At 36.9% G+C, this 21,214-nt stretch overlaps 1 protein-coding gene across 2 annotated transcripts in view; it reads left to right on the plus strand.

Annotated features, from left to right (window-relative positions):
- LOC124166674 overlaps positions 1-20,652 on the plus strand; it is a 424,003-nt gene extending 403,351 nt beyond the window's left edge. For both annotated transcript variants that reach the window (XM_046544310.1, XM_046544311.1), the window contains 2 exons: positions 6,613-6,722; positions 19,302-20,652. In XM_046544310.1, coding sequence (XP_046400266.1) covers positions 6,613-6,704 — 92 coding nt within the window. In that variant the 3' untranslated portion in view covers positions 6,705-6,722; positions 19,302-20,652. The remainder of the gene's footprint in view (positions 1-6,612; positions 6,723-19,301) is intronic.
- Positions 20,653-21,214: the final 562 nt, after the last annotated feature.

The raw sequence follows: 21,214 nt of genomic DNA on the forward strand, positions 1-21,214 counted from the left end.
GATATGGTTAAAAAACGAAAAATCGTGTTTCAATATTTTTGGGGGTTAATTTCCATCGTTAGGGCCTAAAACTTCGGGAAAACATATTTTTCTATGCACTTCAAGTGTAAATTTTTTTGTTTTCAAAACATCTGGGGGCACTTTTCACCATCTTAACCGGCTACACCCTTTAACAAGAAATCGTATCCGTCGGGCAATGGACGTAGTAAATGCATAAAATTACTCGCTTATTGTTGATTTTCTTAGGTCTATTCAGACGACAGGATATTCAAGTTGACCAATTTTAATAGTACTTAATCAGAAACAAGATGGAGAACGTCCTTCTTAAAGGAAGACATCAACCAACAACTTTAACAATACGTTAAGAAAAATAATAAACACAACGGAATAACAAAAATAAATAAACAAAATACAAACCATAACATTGCACTTAAAGTATTAGAAATTGCTCTGTACAACACTTATCGTTTTGCTACTTGAATGGCTAGAGACTCAATTTGGAAAGGGCAGTTATCAATCAAAATATCGCCAAACATCCCGTCAATTGAAAAATTTGACCAAAATTTTGAGAAGAATTAAACTCCTCACAGCTAATTTTACAATGTCACTACTGATAATCTCAAGATTATGTAAATATGAGGTATATATGTATCGGAAAGAAGTAAGATAGGTAGTGAGATTGACCAAAAGCTAAAAAAACCTAGAGTGAGATCGACAAAATGACATTTCGATGTCTTATCATTGATAGGCCTTCTTAAACTTTTTCGTTCTTTTGTTTACATCACCGCAATCAATCATGGTCACCCTATTAAGAACGTGGAGTAAGCGCAGATAGGGATGGATAAATTTAGGGCATAAGACCGTGACTTTAATAACTCGGCTGAGTAAAGAATTCTTTTTATCAAGGACATCTCGCGCAAACTGAAATTCATCTATCAGCTGAATGAGGAACTGGATTAATGCGAGCGCGAAAAATGCCTTTGAACTAAAGCGAAAATGGGAGTTTTGCTACTTTTCTGACTGACGACGATAACTTTGAGCATATAAATGGAGTTGAATGAAATTTATCACATGTAATCAAACGATAATATAACTGAATTCGCTTGCGTGGCAATGCCAAGGATTGATGAGTCCGAGCGGCTCCATTGGGTGTATATAAAAGGCCTCAAAGATATTTTCGTAACGGCCGCTAAACACACTCACGACTGACCATAAGAGTTACAAGGCCCTTCAATGTCGATTGACGTATATGATGCATATCACAGTTACAAGATGTATCTGCCGTAAATATATATCTTGTGACTGAAGAGATGCCAGGGAATAGAAAAGTGGGAATATAGCGGGAGCAATACTAGGCAGAAAAGTCGGATAACCAGAAGTAAAGGTTTCAGAGGCTGCCATAAACTTTTAAGACTGTTTAAGCCATTCTCATATCTTCTTGGATTTCCTTCCACTTACTTATGTTACCAACGTCATTATCAATCCTTGTCACCCTCATAAAGAATTTGGAGTAACCGTGGTAAAGGAAGCATAAATTTTATGCATGAGACAGCCACTGAAATTATTCGACAAAGTCAGGAATTCGTTTTCTCAAGGACATCGTACGATGACTGAAATTCATTAATCAGCAAGATGAGAAACTCGATTCCCGCTTTACACCCAGGAATGGAAAAGAAATGAACATTTTCATTTAAAAACTTTTCATAATTGAGTTAAATGAAAAATGATTCCCTTGGAGACATTCTTCGTCCACGAAAGTAGCAGAGGAACAAGGAAAACTAATGAAGACTGCTTGGTAAGATTTACGCGAGCAAGATGACAGAAAAATGGGTAAGAGAAAGAATTAAACGCTTTAAAAATTCCGAAAAGCTTTAAAAATGCCGAATTTACAAGTTATGGCTTTTTTCTCATTCTGTGAGGCTGAAGGTGTCTCAACCTCCAAGAACTTCGAGAAAACTAATAACACGAAGAGAGGAGAATAATGACAGGTACTGGAGTGTAACAGAAGTTAATATTCTGAGTTCTGAGTATTATCGAATGAATGAGAGTGACCTATGACCTGAGGTGGGGAAGACTAAAATAATAGACATCCATGAAATAGGGACCAAAGCTACGGAATTCGAAACACATTAATGACATTTTGAAGAAAATCCCCTCATAACATTGAAAAAAATATATTCAGCGAAAATAATTTTTTCCATTTCACCAATTTTCGAGCTTTGGCGACAATAGGTAGTATCCAGGATCTGCTAAAAAAAGAGATGATTTATTGGTAATTATTTTATTCAGTAACAGGGTACACATTGTTAGCCACATATCTATGCATTTTAGTCTGTTTAATAGTGTGTGACGTTGTGTAAGAAGTAAAAGTAAAGCTGAGAATTTCTAGTAAGTATAAGAAGATTTTTATTCAAGAAGTTTACCAAATCATACCAAAAACCAATAAGGAGAACGTTAAGACAGAGTAGTCACTTCTAAATCATTCAATGCCAACTTGATCCTTAAGACGTAGCAAATACATCTAAAAACTATATAGATAAAGTTATTATGCACTGAAATTTTCTCTAATGTCTGTTGTATGTCAAGTATATGATATTATAATGTATTGTATATCAAGCCACTTATAACACTCACTGCCCACAATCAAATTCATGTCAAAGATAGATGATTTCCAAACTGAGCCCTTCACAACATGAGCCGAAGCTAAAAATTTGTCATCTAAAAATTTTCGTTACGGTTATCCTTGAAGCATAACAGCAAATTGATCAGAGAGTAAACGATAGAAATTAGGTCAGGTTGAACTTTTCTTTTAATAAAGATGCGCATTTTTGACTTACACACGGAATTATTTTACAGTGAACTCATTGATAACTACCAGGCATTAATACTGACTCAGGGCTGGTTTTTTCCATATACGAGGCATGAGTTTACATTTACTCTACTATATTTTAATAGGCACACAGTACACTTTTTCCTCGAATTATTCATCCATCACAAATTATGGTAGTACGCTTTTAAAATACGTCTAATCTCACATAAGGCCGTAACTTTTCCTCCTCAGGCAAATCGATTTTTCACTCCATCGTTCCCATTTGAGCTCCAAGCGGTCTTTTCACCGGATATCCAATGTTAATAGCTAGTCATCGTCAGAACACTCAAACGTCATTCACTGCCTCACCTACGTTCCGGATTCAATTCTTTATTTATTCCTCAAATCGCACCGGAGCAATTCAAATCGAGGGACTGAAAATTTAAATGGACGAAAAATGACACTTATGGGAATAAATTTAGTCCCGCTAACGAGTCCCGGACGAATTAGGCTGCACTTTTCACCGGAAATGTCTTCATGCTGCCAGGAACGGTAGGTAGGACGGAATTCCCACTTTTAGAGAAGAAAAGAATTTGCCATTTTAAAAAAATAGGACGCTAGAATGGCAAAAGGGTCGGCCTTACCTCTCTCCAGCCAATGGGCGATTATAAAAAGGAATGGACCCTAACAAGACCGGCCCTAATCCCACCAGAATGACGTCTGTCGAGGGTGAAAGAGGAAAGTCAAGTGTCCGTATGATTCACTCTGTGCACAATCGGAAGATTCTCTTCAGCAGCCTCACCACCCTGAAACAATTCGACCCCTTGACCTTCTCATGCCACTCACGAGAGCCTGTTCTACACCATGAGAACGCCGCCCTGGTGGAGGATGAAGGAAATTCCGGGATGAATACAGAAATCAAATGGACTGCATGGAGGAGGACAATTCTATCCTATAGAAAGCTTTTTTTGTTGCCACTTCGGTTGCATTTTAATCGGCTTTCAAAAATGTCCGCGGCGCGGTTGTGAGTGCAATGCGACCCACTTTTTTTCCAATATTTTGCATAATTTTGTTTTTTACTGAATGAAATAGAATTGAAAAGTAATGAATTTGATAGATCATATCATCATCAATTTCGGTTAACACCCCAATTTTACCTGATTTCCCCGTGAACTTTGGTTCAATTTGTCCATCAGCAACGCGACTGGCGAATTTTGTAAGCCTATTTCAATGTGCGGTCGGTGACAAACATTTTGAGAGGCCGATTTCAGGATCTTCTTCTGTAATATTCGTGAAAGAAAGCATGAATGGCTGACAGCTAAGGTCCACATTGTAACTAAATTAAGTAAGCAATAAAACCGATACTTTGATAGGAAATGGAACAGATATCTAATATAAAAAATAGATTGCATATTTAAGGTATGATGTCTCCCTTTCTTTGTGATACATAATGCAATGGGATTAAATTTTCCAATCTAAATAAGTACATTAATTTTTTAAGTTCAGCTATGCTATTTACGGAACATTAGTCAGCACTCCTCACTTTCATATAAATTTTGGCGGAGTGAAGTCGTGTATTTTGTATTTTGTATTTCCTTCTTTACCTCGTGTTTTATACACCATTCTTGTTATATGAATGCCATTCGCGGAGAGGGAGCTTTTATTACGGTATCCGTCGGATCGGCCGTTATAGTTTCTATACCAATCAAAAGGCTGTCCACGGCGCAACTCTAGCTTTTCTTCCAGCGTCCATAGCGCAAATTAATTTAGCAAACGCATTTTCCCTTCAAATTACAATCCATACCCAAATGCACATCGTAATGAAGTTATAAAAGCTGTTTGAGTATTGGTATGAGCATAAAAAATCTTAATGATTGTTAATGAGTAATTAGAGTATTTCTTGAGAGGCGGGCCTTTTAAAGCGGGCCTTCCTTTAACGGCAGTATGATAGCAACCCTATCCATAGAAATCAATTATCGATCTCCCCAATTCTGACTCTGTAGTGAAACTAGGCCTAACATCAGGCTCTGGTTGTATGGTGGGGTAAGTACAGAATTATTTCAGAATATTGACTAACGTGTATCGCAATTGTCTAGTACTATTTAGGGGACTACCGAGGCAGGCGCGCAGCTAGGAATTAAGGTTAGGGGGATTTCAGGAGCAAGTAATACTGGGGGTTATGGGATACGGGAGGTGCGGGTGCTCTCCGCTGGAAAATTTTAAGAAAATGGTTCAAAATGGTGAGTGTTACGGCTTCCTGAGGGATAGTTTATAAATCCTCACATTATTCTATAAGTAAAATTTATCCAATCGAGTCAAATGGATTGAATTTTAAAATTTATCTATGTTCTGAGGGAGTTTATCTCCCAAAACCCCATTCGCTGCGCCATTGTACCGAGGAAAAACAGCCACACCACGGATAATATATACAAAAAAAACAACTGTAGTTCCAGTATATGTACTGGGACATCCATATGCTAGCTAGGTATTCTACTGGTTGAACCAATAGGTCAAGCACATCACGCGGTATAAAATACGATTAGCATCATTAAAATCTGAATTTAATCAGCCAACTCAAATGAATAGTTTAAAGGTGATTATTATCCCTGGCGTGCATTTCAAACTTACGAGCGTGAGTGAGTACAAAGCCATTTATCTCGCATTAATTATTTGGGGAAAACGACTAAGAAAAGAGGTAGGCGAGGAGGAAAACGGCATTGCTTAAATTAAATGCAGAGCCGTAGAATTCATACGGCGATAATGTTCACCAGGTCAGTTGCCCGGAAAACCAGGTCAAGCGAACTCCAGTAGGAGAGTATGTATATAATGGAATCACAGATCTATAGAAGTCAAAGGGAGTCTTAAGGGATGCATACAAAAATGCGTAGTCATCCTGTTTAATGGAGCTTCTATCGTTTTTTTCCCCTCACGAATCGAAGAGCGATTCTTCCGGTCTATCGACCGATAAGGACACAGCGGAACTTCGGGGAACCCAGAAGATTAATCGCCCACGACGGCCAGCCTGGATCAGATTCCACGCTTGGATCCTTTTGGTGTATGAGAACACACACGAAGTGTGTGTGGTTTAATATTGGTTGCTCTTCCTGCTCTTTACTGGATTCCATTTGGAAAAAGGAGCAAAGAAAAAATTTCATAGGATTGATTACTCGTTCATTATGAACTGCTGGGAAAATTAAGGCATCTAAAAATACTTGCGATGCGGATACCATTACTATGTCCTTAAATAAGTGGCATTGTATCAAGAGTAAAGAAAAAATGTCACGAGTTATTTCAAGGCTAGGTATTGAAATGTAGTATGAATGATCCTGTAGCCATTCTCTGTCAGCTACATACGCGTGTCTAGAAAATAATCATGCTAATTTTTATACATTTTCATGTTTTGATGGCTGGTTGATTACAATTATCTACCTACCTATCATAAATGCCGCCCTCTGAAAGTTCTATGGTTAGTATGAAATATATACATGTTTTATTATTAAAAAATTATATTTATCAGCAATGAAAACTGAATAGTGGTATGCAATACAATACAAGGTTGAGAGATACGATTTAAATGCAATATAAAAGGATGTTGATTCAAAATTTAACGTTGAACTACGAAAAAATATAAATTTTTATCTTCCCCGTATGGCTTACGGATTTTTTAAAATTATCATTACATTATTTGCACTTACATTTTTTGTAATGTATTAACAAGAAATAAAATAGGTAACTCCTGCAGAAGAAAAACGAATCGCTTGACTTCATAAAAGTAATATTTCACTCTCTCTATCTTTTACTAGGTTCAACGGCAGCAGCTATGTCGGCGACGTGGTTATGCTTCTTCGTACTGTTTGTCTTGACAGCCACACAGCGCCTTGCCCTCAGTTCCTGAGGAGTGCTCACGTAGCAGGTAAGAATAGTCTCTTAAATCGTATCTACCTCATTCACTAAAATTGTGCATCACAAAGTATCGCGCTGATTATACTAAAAAGAATTAATTTGATAACCTGTTCAAGAACTAATTACTCATAGAAATGAAAAAGTATTCAACCTCACAAATAGTAAAATAAAGTATTAATCGATGCAAAAAATTCTTTGGAGCAACACTGCCCATGAAAGTAACAATTGTTGGATAATATTCAAAAGTAATTTTAGAGCAGAATACAAAATACTGATCATCATGGCACAATCCGTCGTTTTACTGGGCAAAAATTTCGAAATTGACCGGATGAAGATGATATTTTTTAGCAATTACCCCAGGCCAGGCAAAAACTAGTAGTTAGTGGTTTTAGTAATAGATTCTTGCTGTTATGATTTCCTTCTATCCATAAAGTGCCAAAACAAGCACGAGTAACTGGCTTGAATGGTGGTTGCCAAGCTCGATTCACTTACGTGTGACAGTAAAGAATACATATAACTATACCCAATAATTAATACACCTTATATGAGAAAATGAAGCTTTAATTTGGCTGTAAGGCCTCACTATTTGAGGAGCCAAAACGATACAGAATACACAAGGTCGCAACTCCTAAATTCGCAGGGTATAAAAAATATACATGGTCGCGACTCCTTAGTTGCTGATTAATGGGAACAGAAAAAGAATTATGGATGCTCTTTGCAGTTATCATAAAAGCTGTATTTCTGGTGTATCCAACCTTTTCGGTGATTTATTTAATGCAATAGATTTTTAAATACACTCAACAATTAAGGTTGGGTGAAAGTGCGCGGTTATAATTGACCCCATGTTCATGGACAATAAATGCTTTAAATTTCCTCCCATACCACCTCCTAAAGTATTGCAGATTTCTCCTGAAACCGTGTGCAAAAAAATAATGTTATAATTCCTCTAAAATTCATTTTTATATCCTCTGCGAAATCATTTAACGACAGATGTAAGCCTAAAGCGCCGGGACCCAAGGTCGTGCTTAGAGAGAACAGCCTACACTTTTATGAGCCAAAAATACCTACCATGCAACAAATTTTGGCGACAAAATTACGAGCCGCAGCCTTTCCTCAGAAGAGTTCACCCTTCAAAACGCACCAAGTTATCAAGAAGCATCGCGTGATTTAACGGGAGTTGAGTCAAGCGATTTATAGGGGATAGTAAATTTGAACATAATACGATCGCAATACATAAATTTATATGTATTATTATGCCACGTTTATATAGGTATTATGTATATATTATGTGTTTATATATATAAAAATACATACATTCCTACTACTTACTAGTGTTATCAGGGAAAAAAATCTCAAAGAGATCGCGAAAATGGATCAAGTTTTATATCCCTTGGCAATCCGCGAGGGAACAGCACCCTTTTCCTACGGTGCCACGCAACACACCCCCGACCCTGTCACTATACCCTTGCTTTTACGATTGACCATTCTCTGCCTCAACCTCGCAGTACCGCCTCGCACCGCACTTCGCTCTAAAGTGGAACGTGGATCCACTTCAACGCAGGTCTACGGGTAACCGGTTGAAACATTATTTCCCCTCACTGGTCGAGGGGATTTCCAATTTTATTTTTGAACGCTAATAAACTGACTGTCTCAGTAATGACCGAAAGAAGAGAAAATAAAATGAAAAACATCACGGCTTAATTTACGGGAAACTTAAAGATTATGAGGCCTGTTAAAACAAAAAATCAGACAATTACATGTGGAAATAATGAAACACTTGGGTGATATCAAAATGCCTACGTAAGATGATAAAATGCTGTTCTTTAAATTTTCACCCTAAAAATGAATCTAGATACCTTCCTCAATAGTAATCGGACTGCATTACCAAAATGTTTTTTGAAAAATTAGTCATTTAAGCACCGCATGTTTTTTTTTCTCAGCAGAAAGAATATAGGTATATCCGATAATGCTTAACACTTAGCAAACAAAACACATTCTTAGAAATAGTGTTTTTCAAATCAATCCCAAAAATTAATCCGAAAAATCAAGTAATACACCTTTTAATAAATGTTACTGAATAAGAAAAATGGATAATGTTAACACAAACGATGAATACCATAATACGTCTGGGCATATTAAATATTTTATTCAATGGATTCCATAACGTGGAACCCTCATTATATTTTAAACGAAATCTAAAGGATACGGAAATCATTATATACTTACATAATATTAACCCAATATATAAGTATACGGCTAATTATACATTCGGTTAATATTGCGTTTTTGAGACGCCAAACTGTCTAATGCTATGGAAGGGAAAAGCGCATAACCATTTAGTTGAGCCAAAATCCAAATATTTTAACTACATTTAATTGTAGCCCAATTATCTTCTAAATTTGCCTAATTTTTTCATAAATCTTATTCTTTTAACCGCATTTTCCAGTACCTTTTATCGCTATTTTCACGTTTTAAAAACATGCACCATAGGAGATTTACCCTTGAGCTTAAATTGTGCATGGACATGTTTTGATGGGGATTAAAAGCGAGGCAGAATATGCGTAGAAGATTCACTGACTCGCAAGAGAATTCGCATTATCTTCTCATCCAGACCCTTCACGAGTTACATGACCAGACTTGCATTCTTTGAAACCAACCGTGGAGCATGCAGCTTCTAATAAGGATTTCAAGTGGCAGCGCATTCCTGTCGACATAACACAATCTTCAGCGAGGAAGGAACCGAAGGGGAAAAATATCTGTGTTCCACGAGTAAATGCATCCCTTTTTATTGGAGAACGTCGGCTTACATTTCCATTGGGCCGTTAGCGGTAAAACACGTTCAGAAGAGCGAAAAAGGAAAAAATGGAACGAAACTGAGGTAGTGGTTTTTTTCGGCGTACCTGACCCAGAAAAATTTAGGCACATAACGCTGCAACGATGACATCAGTCGTGAGATTATAACAAATCAGGAGTAGCAGGAGGAAAATTACGAGGTGAAAAATCACGACCCTAGTCAAGGGCGACAGACATGGAAAAAGATGTAACTAATTCTGACGAATGCGCATTGAATCCGTGATAATGTACTATGCTGTTTTTTCACTGCTAACATCATTGACACATGAGCTATTTTATGCACATTTTTAAGCTGTCAGTACGGTAAATAACGCCATAGCTCTGACCGATACATTAATAAAAAAAAAAACGTGTTTGCATAGAAACATAAATATTTCACTTAATTCAGTATCCGTATAATTTTCCTTACACCCATATTAAGAAATATAAAAATAAAGAATTAATAGCGATTTGAAAAAAGGAAATTTTCTGTTTCAGATATGGGACATTTGAAAGGAGTGTCATTTCTAGTAGCAAACAGACCTGAGTAAACATTGTATTAACGCTGTTTTCTTTACATGGGGCCAAAGTTATTTCATTTATCGCCCGCTAGAATTAAAAAAAAAACCTCAAATGTAATGTTAAGACTTGCTAAAGACTGGCTTTTCTCGCAAGAAATGATTGAAAATTTATTTTGATGTTGTTTATTTAAAACAAGCATGTATCATCTACTGCATTGCTATTTTTTATTGGCATACATTTTGTTATTTTATGGCGGCTCAATTCTACTCCGATGACCTTGGAGACCACCTAAAGCTCCTTCTCTTGTTATATATGTATTCAGATGTAAAAAGAAAATGTAGGAGTAAATAAATTATTATTATATATTTATTTTATTTAACAAATGGTTTAGTTCCTACCGCTGTAGGTGGTGCCAACTTGATTTGTCCATGCTCCTAGAAAGATAGGCGAAGAAAATGAATCTCTGTAAGATATTCGCGACACCGCGTTGTATGGCACAGGATCTCGCAGCGCTCGGAATTACTCGCGTTTTCCCTGATAATTTCACTGGGTTTTCAATAATTTAAAGACACTTAGGTGGAAATTTCCCTTGTTTGATTCCCTTGACCTGATTCTCAACAATACTTGACCTTACAATAGCCTAAGTAATCCAAGAATCGCCACAGGCCAGACGAATGCCAAGTACGTACATTATGATTTAGAACTGAGTTACTAATTCTTTGGCATTCCACTTTTATCCTGATTCCTAAAATCCATCATTATTGCTAGAAATCTAGGAAGTGCTCATCCTTCTCATATGATGGAACCTATCTCGTATCTAATGGCACACTTTGGTGATATCAGCTATCACCATTATGGTATGTACCACGAGTTCGCGGATGTTTATCTTCAATGAAAGACAGCAAAGACGAAACACGTTATGTTTTCATTTACTCTGCGATCGGTTATTCAAGGAAACTTAAAGTATTCGTTTATAGTAGTGTACAAAGAAATCTTTAAAACCTTTTTGTAAATTTTCTCCCCTGGCTTTAAAATATTCTGTTTGGCTTCCGGGCGTTGGATGAGTTTTCAATACGCATGGAGAAAACAATACATACATATCTAGATGGACCATTTGTACGGCCGACAGTCTCTCAGTAAAGACTAAAATTTGGTAACGTATTTGGTGAAAGTTTCGAGGGTATTTAACAGAAATGTACATTTCAAAGTGTGTATCATACAATTACTATTAAATTGGCACGTGTCAAACTGTCTAAGACCGCTCGATTCGGATTGTAGCATCTTATTCACAGTCTTGCAGATTTTACTGGAACAATCGAAACCGCAGACTCTAGAAAAGGGTTCGAATGCAAACAGTCGCATCACAAGCATCAGATCAACGAGGTGGGAAGCGTATATGCACCGATGATAAGAGGAAAGAGTGAATACATACGCGTATATACATTTTTTATCATTATTATTTCCCTTTAAAACTTAGGGCGGCTTTAGTACCCGACCCGTAGCCATGCCTCCGCAATACAAGGAAGTGAGTGAAGAGATATTTGTTTTTACCTCGTCGACGGAATAATAAGCGGGCACATAAACGACGGAAGCAGCCAATGAGGGCAAAGGAAAATGCTCCGCTTTAGAACGGCGTGGGGGAAAAAATAATCCGTCTTCCCAATTTAAAGGGATAAGGATGCGAGGAAGAGACATGCATACGTACACACAGAGAATTGGAGGAGAAGCAGAGATAGGGGGTCCTCTCGGGACAAAAGAAGGCGGTAGGAAGAGGTAATTAAAGCGGCACGTTTTGAGGGAGATAAAAATAAACGATGGAAGATTTAGGAAATGTAAAAAAGTGGAAAAAAACAACGGAAGGTTGAAGAAATAATAAAAAGAATATATATTCGATATAACGCGAAAACATTCTGGTACGGTTTTCGAAAAAGGTGGAAGGAGTAGTAGGAAGGTTTTTCCCCGTGCTCCACACTCTCTTATTAATAATTTTCTTTTTTTTTCATTATTTCATTCTCCGAGTCGAGAAAAATTTTAATTTCCCTTCCTGCAGGCTTCATTTAAGTCCTCTCCATGAGCGCGCCCGGGAGACAAACGAGCAATTAATGGAACCAGGTCGAACGAGGAGAGGGCACAAAGGCGTGCAAACAAATGCCTGCCTCCGCGCGCTGCCTGCTTCACTGCCGCTAACCCCATGCTAACGCCGCGCCCCTGATGGGAGGAAGGGGTACGGAGTATTTGCGGCCTTTCCTCCTCCTACCGGGCCCTACCAAGAAAACAAATGAAATAGGACGGATAATATTTTCGGCGAGAAAAAAATATATATATAAAGAAGCGTAAGAGGACGAATATACGGCTTTATGGTTGGGTGGGGGAAACTCCGCACTGCCAAGCTGCCAAGCCGAATAATGCCGGCCGAAAGAACCGGAGAGAAAAATATAAATTGTTGTAAATATTTTTTTATTAATGCTATGATTATTATCTTTTTTTCTTTGAAATATGCGCGTCGTAAAAATGACCTTCCGCCAGCAAGGCGTAATCATTGTTCTTTAAAAAAAAATACGACGATGTAAGCGAATATCCCTCAGGACAATGGGTGATGCAAAATTACCTTATTCCAAGCACGGTGGGATGTAAAGGGAAAAGGGTGACTACGAACAACAAAAAAGCGGGTTTGGATAATTTATGTGGTTAAGAATAGATGCGTATCATGATAATGCTTTGAATTAAAACCACCTAGGGAAATTAACTGCCCGACATGGCATGAAATCAAAATTGAAATAATTAAAAAACGTCCCCACCTCAAAAAAGTGTGGCTTTTTTAATAAAAAAAATACATTTCAGCCGCAAAGAAGGAATTATCGCAACAAATACTTTAGAACCTTGACTAACTTAAGAAAAAAATTTCAAAGCTAAGCTATATTTTCAAAGCTAATCTCTCTCCAACGTTGCAAACTTTACCAGCGTTTATCACCTTTTTAACTTCAATGCTTACTAATGAATTAAGAACACAAATTCAGTATGTTGATGCACAATTATAATGATAGCAGCCGTTCTATACAAAGAAGTTAAAAACATACAATGGAGACTTGGATTGGGAACAGAACTTAGCTCACCTTTGTAATTGTTATTTGGGGTGCATAATGGATATTTTTTCTATTTATCTTCGTAAATTTAGCCAATACAAATAAATTGCTTAGCAAAATAATTAATGTAATTTGATCATTATGACAGTCAATACTTTTTTACTTCAAAGAAATATATATGCAAAAATTGAATTACAAAGCTTTTATCTAGCGTAGTTATAAGAATTTATTCAAATATTTAACATTCAATGCACTAATGAAAAATATTTGCTAGTTTCTCATATGAAAACGAAGTAAATTTGATGGCTCCATTGATATTTTTTCTTGTTACTGGATAGATGTTGCCACTTTGACAAACGCTAATTGCTCGATGCGCAAACAGTGATTATTCTATAGGAAATTCAGCACCTTAAAATAAAAATTGATAGCATTCTTTGGTAGATTTCTGGATTACCTTGTAAATTGAATCGCATTTCTGTTTGAATGATGGAACCCATTTTTACCTAGGGATAACCGTATTCAATTTATTATGCGCAATATGAATCGGGACAATTTTTTCAAACTTAAAGATTTAATCGAAGTCATCTCTTTTTACTTATCTTCCGTTTTCTCATTCTTCACTTGATGTTTCTGCGCACTCCAACCACAGGGAAAACATTCCATTAAGCAGGTCTCGTCACAATTAAACGCTCCATTATGTCATCGAAAGTACGCTGGCCGTATTATTCATAAGAACGATTATAAAATAAGATAGGTACAAAATAGCTGTTGGACCTAGTAATGGTTTGCCGTTCGATACAAATATGTTCACAACACGAAAAATGTTGGATAATACATCTAACCTTACAGAAATTACACTTTCAATACCTATTTTCCACAGTAAAAGGACTAAATAACAAAACTTGTTTCCTGTAAAATTTTATAAAGATTATTTTCCTTACTTGAATTCATTCGAGAAAAAACATGGGAGAATGCAGAACGATAAATAAAATTTTTTTCCTCCCAAATTATGAGCTCCATGTTCCAATCCAATGGAATGTAATTTTTCAACACTGAAAAGCAATTTAATTTATAATTAGAATGTGATTTATCAATTTGAATACGTACACGTTACTCTCCAGACTCTTTTGTGAATGCTTGTTTTTTTGTGATTATTCGTACAATTATGGTAATTTCAATTTTCACAACTGAATGAAGAGCAAATTTATTTCGAAATTTGAGAAGGGATATAATATTTCTTATTAAACGTACGGTATTCTATTTCAATTTTGTAGCAGGTTACTGATAGCCCCCTGACTTACATGTATATTCAACAGCTTTATGTCGGTAATTTTGCACTATGTGATACAAGATATCAAGACGGTTCAAGCAATATATCCTTACAGAGGGCTCTTGATGGAAACTAGGTACTCTTTCTAGTATTTTTGCATACCTCATTTAAAATTATCGAAGGACAACAGGGACTTTAATCTGTGCTTACATTTAAGTCTTTAATCTGTGAATTGGTTGTAATTTTTACCAAGAATTTGAAATGTATTTTGATCATTATTGCAACGAAAAAGAGTTCATCTTTTCACAAACTACAATTAATTATTATCTGTTTGATTGGCAAATTTTCGTGTAAATATGGTATTGTAAAACGTTGAAACCAGGGTCAGGATATTTTAGTATCAATATGAAACCAACTCGAGTGTTTTATGGCATTATAATCGACAAAAATAAGGAAACCTTGTCTTGTTGTCAGTACTGCTGTTGAACTACAAATTATTCATCTACCAAAGTACTACAGTTTTCAGAGAAAGAGAGGGTAATAATTGCCTTACTGAGGCACAACATTACAACTTAAACGGAACAATTTTTGACGCATTCCTTGTGTTTAACACGTTGCGTACGGATGGCGAGAATTCTCGTCATTCTCCCGAACGTTCCGGACAGATGAAGATTCTCGTCATTTATGCGCGTCAACCTAAACAATTTTAAAGCGTACAATACGTATTTATTAGTACGTTTTCAGTTGTTGCTCGTTATTCATAATAAATTTATGCATCATAACGTTTGATTGGGTAAAGTTATATTCTAAACATTAGCTTTTTGACCATGCTTAAACCAAAGGCATATTTCCAATCTCCACACCTCCACCCAGAATCGGCGTTCCTAGGAATTTAAATACCCCGGTACGTAACGTTCTGACAACGTCTGTTCGCCTTTTCGCTCTGAAATTTAACCCTTAGGCTGGCGGGAATAGGTTAACGGTAGAGCTATTCCTGGACTTAGGCGCGTGAACACACACTTTGAGACTATGCGAGCCAGTCCCTTTCTCTGGGCCACCACGAAACACGACTCCGGAATTCCCAATGGTTTCTCCCGGGATTTGAACCCGCGACCCTTTAGTCAAGGGCCAAGGGCTCTACCCACTAGGCTACCACGCTTCTCTAAAACAATCCATCAATTCCAAATCCTCTCGTGTGTATGAAATGAAACAAGTAATTTTTAAGCAGCATATTCTTCCAAATTAAGACAAAATTGATTGCTCGAGCGGCAGAGGCGACTTTTCATTTAAAGCCGGCCTCGGCGGCGACGGGGTAAATTCCTTACCTGCCAAAAAAGAGGTCGCGGGTTCGCGTCTAGCCTGAGCAGGTAGTTACAAACCAGGGTATGGTTTTTCGTGCTCGTGTAATTGTGAAAACTCCGACGAACGAAGCCAATGGTTGTTTTTAGTGATGCAGGATTAAATGAATTGATATATTTAAAACCGTTGTATTCTGTATTAATAATACTTTGTGCTTCAAAAGTAATATTTTTATCTGTATAGACCATCGGCGATTCATGAACCCAAATTCGATGTGGGGGTTATGACGGAGTAATACCATAAGTCACTACAGTCACTAAGAAATACTCACTCCCTATTTCTCTAGATAGAGGTTATATCAAGGCTTCTCATCTACTACGAGGCTGACGATGCGTGGACACATGACTCGTGTGGGGAGGAAATGAAGGTGAAACCGCTCTACTGAAGACTCCACATGACTTAGGCAGACAAAAGACGTACTTGCTGCACGTAGAACGGCCACGACTCCGCGAAGTCATTAGCGATTCTTAATATGTACCCATAATAGCTTACGAGTGGTCAGAAAAGAAGTCATTGAGATCAATTTTGACTGACAAACATCAATGCTTTTAAACAATTTTAATTGCTACGTAGTCAACATTTTAAAATGTAAATCAATTTCATTGTTCACTCCTTGACTGACTAGCGAAACTATAAAATGCCCTACTTTCCTGAGAGATTTGCTACCAAGTATTTTCTTAAAAATAAATTCACGTTTTTTTTCACTTCATCACTACTGGTAAACAATTCAAGGATTGGTTTGAAACAGCTCCCCACTTAATTCTACTATCAACTAATCTTTTCACACTTACGAATTTCTCCATTTTCACTTTCTTTTTTACATGTCCTGTATATTTTTATCCAAGGTCTTCCTTTTCAGTTTTTGCTATCTACTTGTCCCTCGACGCTCATCTTTATCAGGCCATTCTGTCTATTTTAGGCTATGATATGGCCTAAAAAATTGTTCCGTCTACTTAACAAAGGTTTTCACGGGCATTCTCTTCCCTCCTGCTCTTCTTAGGGCTTCATCATAACCACCTCGGTCGATTCATTTCATTTTATATTTATTCGACGAGTGAACTCACTTATCTCGTGGCTTATCTCTATATATAGAGGTCGACCCAGCATATGCAGCGCGGTGGACGCACTTTGTGGCTTTAGGCTAAGCTGAGAGTGACTTCCTGTTATCGGGTGAAAATATTTTAATGGAGCGGTCAGACCCACAATGTTTCAAAAGGGACGAAAAGCGTCTTATTTCAAGGACACAGAAAATCCACTCGATATATTTAGCAAACATATTCAATCGTACGGTCACAGCAAAATAAGGACCTGAACCCACCCCACCGAATTGTTTGAGAAATATTCTTTTAAGTTTACCCCCCAAAAGAGTACCTTGAAATATATCCCTCAACTGAAATAACCTTCGACCAAAATGTTTTTAGCTACGGCCTTGGGCATTGTTGCAACCTCATCTGGCTTAATTCTAGGGCATAACTTATGCTGCTGATACAAGCAAAATCAGTTTTATAAGGAATTATCGCAGAGCTTATCAAGAATGTGTTTATACGGAGTAGTCTCTACATCTCATGACTTCCTAAATAACGTCGTTTCATATCATGCACCTTTAATATCTTACAGTCCTGTATTTACTCCAGTAAAAACGTATAACTGAAAGGTAGGACTACAACCGTGAAGTAGGCTGAGAGATATTTTTATTCATCAACACTGGCGTGAGGAGAAAAATGACCACCATTTTTCAATTATGAAATTAAAACTTAAAACTGGATGAAAATCATTGCTCACTCTTTAGCACCCAATATTTTTTGTACAAACAGGTTGGGCGTTGGAAATTACCCCGGCAATATGTAGGTACCAAGAGGCAATCTCATGAAAAATTTCTGGAAGCCGCCTCAAACTTTTCGCGGCTAATGATATCTCACCGCTCCTCTAATTTTCCAAAAAATAAATAAAACTTATAAACTAAAAATAAAACACCTAAACAGAACATGCGCTAGCGAATAAAACTTTGGTCCATTTCTAAAGCCCTTCTCAGTCAGGTTAGCCTAGCACCACCCGGAGGCCCGGAAGCCTCTATTCCCAGGAACTGACCGCAGTGCAAGCGCCCTTCCATGTGGGCTGCATCCGGTTGACCTCCCCATCCCTGTAAGAATGGACGCGTCCAGCGTTTTCATCCATACAGGCGAGCTTTATTGCATTCGGAGTGGCGTTGAGCGCTTGTTTGAAGCGGTGAGCCGAAAAGCAGCGGCGAGCGAGGACCGGGTCTTTTTCCGAGCCCGCCGCTTCGAAACAATAGGAAAATTTATGTCCAGGCAAGAGGCAGTAGTCCAGTCGGCCAGTGTGCCTCAGTTCGCGGGCAGCGACGCATGGGGGCAGACCTTTGATATTCAGGTTTCTTACGGGAATGCAAAAGAAGGGTGAAAAAATCAAAATACGCAATTAACAGTGGCTCAGTCAGTGGGAGTTAAAATACAAAAAGAGCTGGGAGTGTTGTGCAGTACAAACATCATATAAGTTCCCTCTTTTGGAGCTAAATTTGTTTTTCGTATGGAAACGTTTTAACACTGTTCATTTTATGGTAAAATATTGCGCATACCTGCAACAATAAATTGAATGGTAACTCACTTAAATATCCAAGTGTGGTGACAGAATGCAAAGTTAAGTTAAAATATTGGTTCGTTAAGGAAACAAAAATATTGTATTATTTTCTGGTTTTAATGAAAATGTATCAAATGTACAATAGATCGTTTAAGCTATTGTAACTTGCGTTGAAAATGCTTTGCTAAATCAAAAAAGCGTTCTTTATGTGATCATTCCAATATACTTACATATATAACTTTTCATTGTGCAGCTATGCGTGTAGGTAGGAATATATGATAAACCCTAAACATCAATTGGAAACACTCTCTTTGTGTAATGTTCTTTAATGAACCATTATATTACTAACTACTCAAAAATCTGGTACGAAAGGATAATTAAGGAGCTAATAGCATATTGCTAGTAACATATTGGTACAGGAAAATTAGGGAGCTATTAACACAGTGTAGCAATTAATTATCCGCCGCACACATTGTAAATGTCAGGGATAATCAAACCAATCAATCGTCGAAGCTATTAAAAATGCATTTAAAAGATTAAACATTTTTTTAGACCCGATATGTAGATTCTCAGGGTTATGCAATCAAAATTATACCTGCTTCCTTCAATTCTAATAAAAACTTTATCACTTATCTGTATGCTTTCACTCATTTTTTATTAAAAAATAGTATGCGAATTTAGTATAGCATACCCATCTTGAAATGGTGAATTGGACATTAAGAAAAATAATACCGGCAGAAAATTCAAAAGAATCTATAAATTTATTGCAATTGGTACTAAGGTGCACGCTATCAATTAGCACTTTGTAATACTTCGGTCTAAAATTCAAAAAAAGAGTTTCTGTTTCCATTTATCAAATAGATAAATTCTGTGAACAGAGACCTGGATAATTCTTTCGACTAATTCATGAAATGTATCTTCTTTCCAGTGACCATCGCCAGAGCGATTCCAGGGAATACCAGCCAGGAAATTGTAGGAGCATGAATGTCGTCGGTTCAGTGAAATGGAATTGGCTTCGAGACTTTGTGGTCTACGGACGAAACAACTGATATCAACGTGAACTAAAATAATTGGTGATGAGGAATCGCAAGGAGGGTGTTGACAAATAATGACATTATAAAGAAGAGCCTTTTAAATGAGCGCTATTAATATCATTAAAAGCTAATTGAAATCGTTTTTGTTGAAACGTTGAATGTAAATTAACATGTCTCACCAAACGCGAGGTGGAGTTGGAAGGATTCGACTCCAAAAAAACGAAAAATATGGTTTGAGTTGGAAATGTCCAGGCAAGATTTGCATTGGACAGTGCGACCTTTAAAATGTGAACTTCAAAGGACTGGTGTTGACGTTGAGCTTTTGTAAAAAAAATGATAATGCAGGACAATTGAGTTTTAGAAAAAGTTACCGGAGTCATGCATCCAAAAATCGAGGAAAAAATCGTGTGTACGGTTTTTGCTGTACTTGAGGACAGGGTATGTGACTGAACGCTGCCAAAGAATAGCAAGTCAAGCAGAGAAACCGCATAGAAATACCAAAAAATGCGAATTTGATCCTAAAAGGAATAAAACCTATCTGAGCAACGGAGGGTGAGAACTAACAAGTATGTTTACAAGGTAACCGTCTCCTTGATCTCGGTTGCATTTCAATTTCCGATGATCGGTCAATTACCTCCTTGACATTAAGTAATAAATACATGTTCCCCTTTCTACCTTTAGCTCAGTAATTCTAGTCTTTTGTTACTAAAGGATAGGCAACTGTTGTCCTGGTTACAAAGCCACATCAAAAGAAGGTGAAGATGTTCTCTTTAACGGCATGCCTCTGGTTCGAAAGAACTGTTTGTTGATTCGATTATTTTCTACCGTTCGTCGGAATAAATATGACAATAGAAACAAAGTATATAATGTTGAGTGTGGACTGATACCCCTTTGAAGCCGATTAAATGTTTATTAACTCATATTTTGCAGTCACTAAGTTGCGCGTTAAAGTGTGTGAGGCTAAATGATGTAGTTCAAATAGAGTGCACCTATTTTACCTGTGATACAGTTGAAAGCCCTTTTTTTTCTTTTATCTTACGGGAGTAATATCTGTAAAAACGGAGTGATTGTTTTGTTTGATGCCTTTTTCGAAAAAAATAAGTCACCGTGAGTCACAAAATACCTAATAATCTTCCACAGAAAGAATGTATAGATTATTATATTGTACATGGTTTTGAAAGAAATATTATTAATATATTGAGAATGGTTTTCAAAATGATGAATAAAGATTTGATGTTTTCCAAATGTTTTGTTTAATTTTTAAAATATTTACCGGCTGAATTTTTCTTTAATATGTGTTCTTTGACACTATCATTAGTATTATTTATTATAAGAACATATTATTAGAATTTATTATTAGAGGAGTTATGAGTGGTATTTAATACTTACTTAGAATAAAATACCAGAGGGAGTGCGCAATACTTTCGTCCAATACATACTCCTGAACTTGAATAAATGTGGAATCCATATGCCTCACTGATTTGCAGTAAAATTTGTACTGTTTAACGGTTAACCACATAACGGAGATGGGTAAGTGCTGCTGGTGTCGATACGTTCTACCATTCGTAAGAGTAAGTATAACCGTACAAATACATAAAGCCCTCCTCAACTTTCATTACATTGGACAAGAAGGCAAGGCAATGAAGGAAGGTAAGATATAATACTCGAGAAATTGGCCACGATGATATAAATAAAGATATTTCATAATATTATAAAAAGTATAATTGCTGGAATTGTACTGCCGGAAATTCTTAGGTAAAAGTTAGCATTAAACCTCTTCAATTCATTCAACTGGCTATGTAGGCGT

The sequence above is a fragment of the Ischnura elegans genome, chromosome 10 (genome assembly GCF_921293095.1).
Source record: "Ischnura elegans chromosome 10, ioIscEleg1.1, whole genome shotgun sequence".
NCBI classification, from domain to species: domain Eukaryota; kingdom Metazoa; phylum Arthropoda; class Insecta; order Odonata; family Coenagrionidae; genus Ischnura; species Ischnura elegans.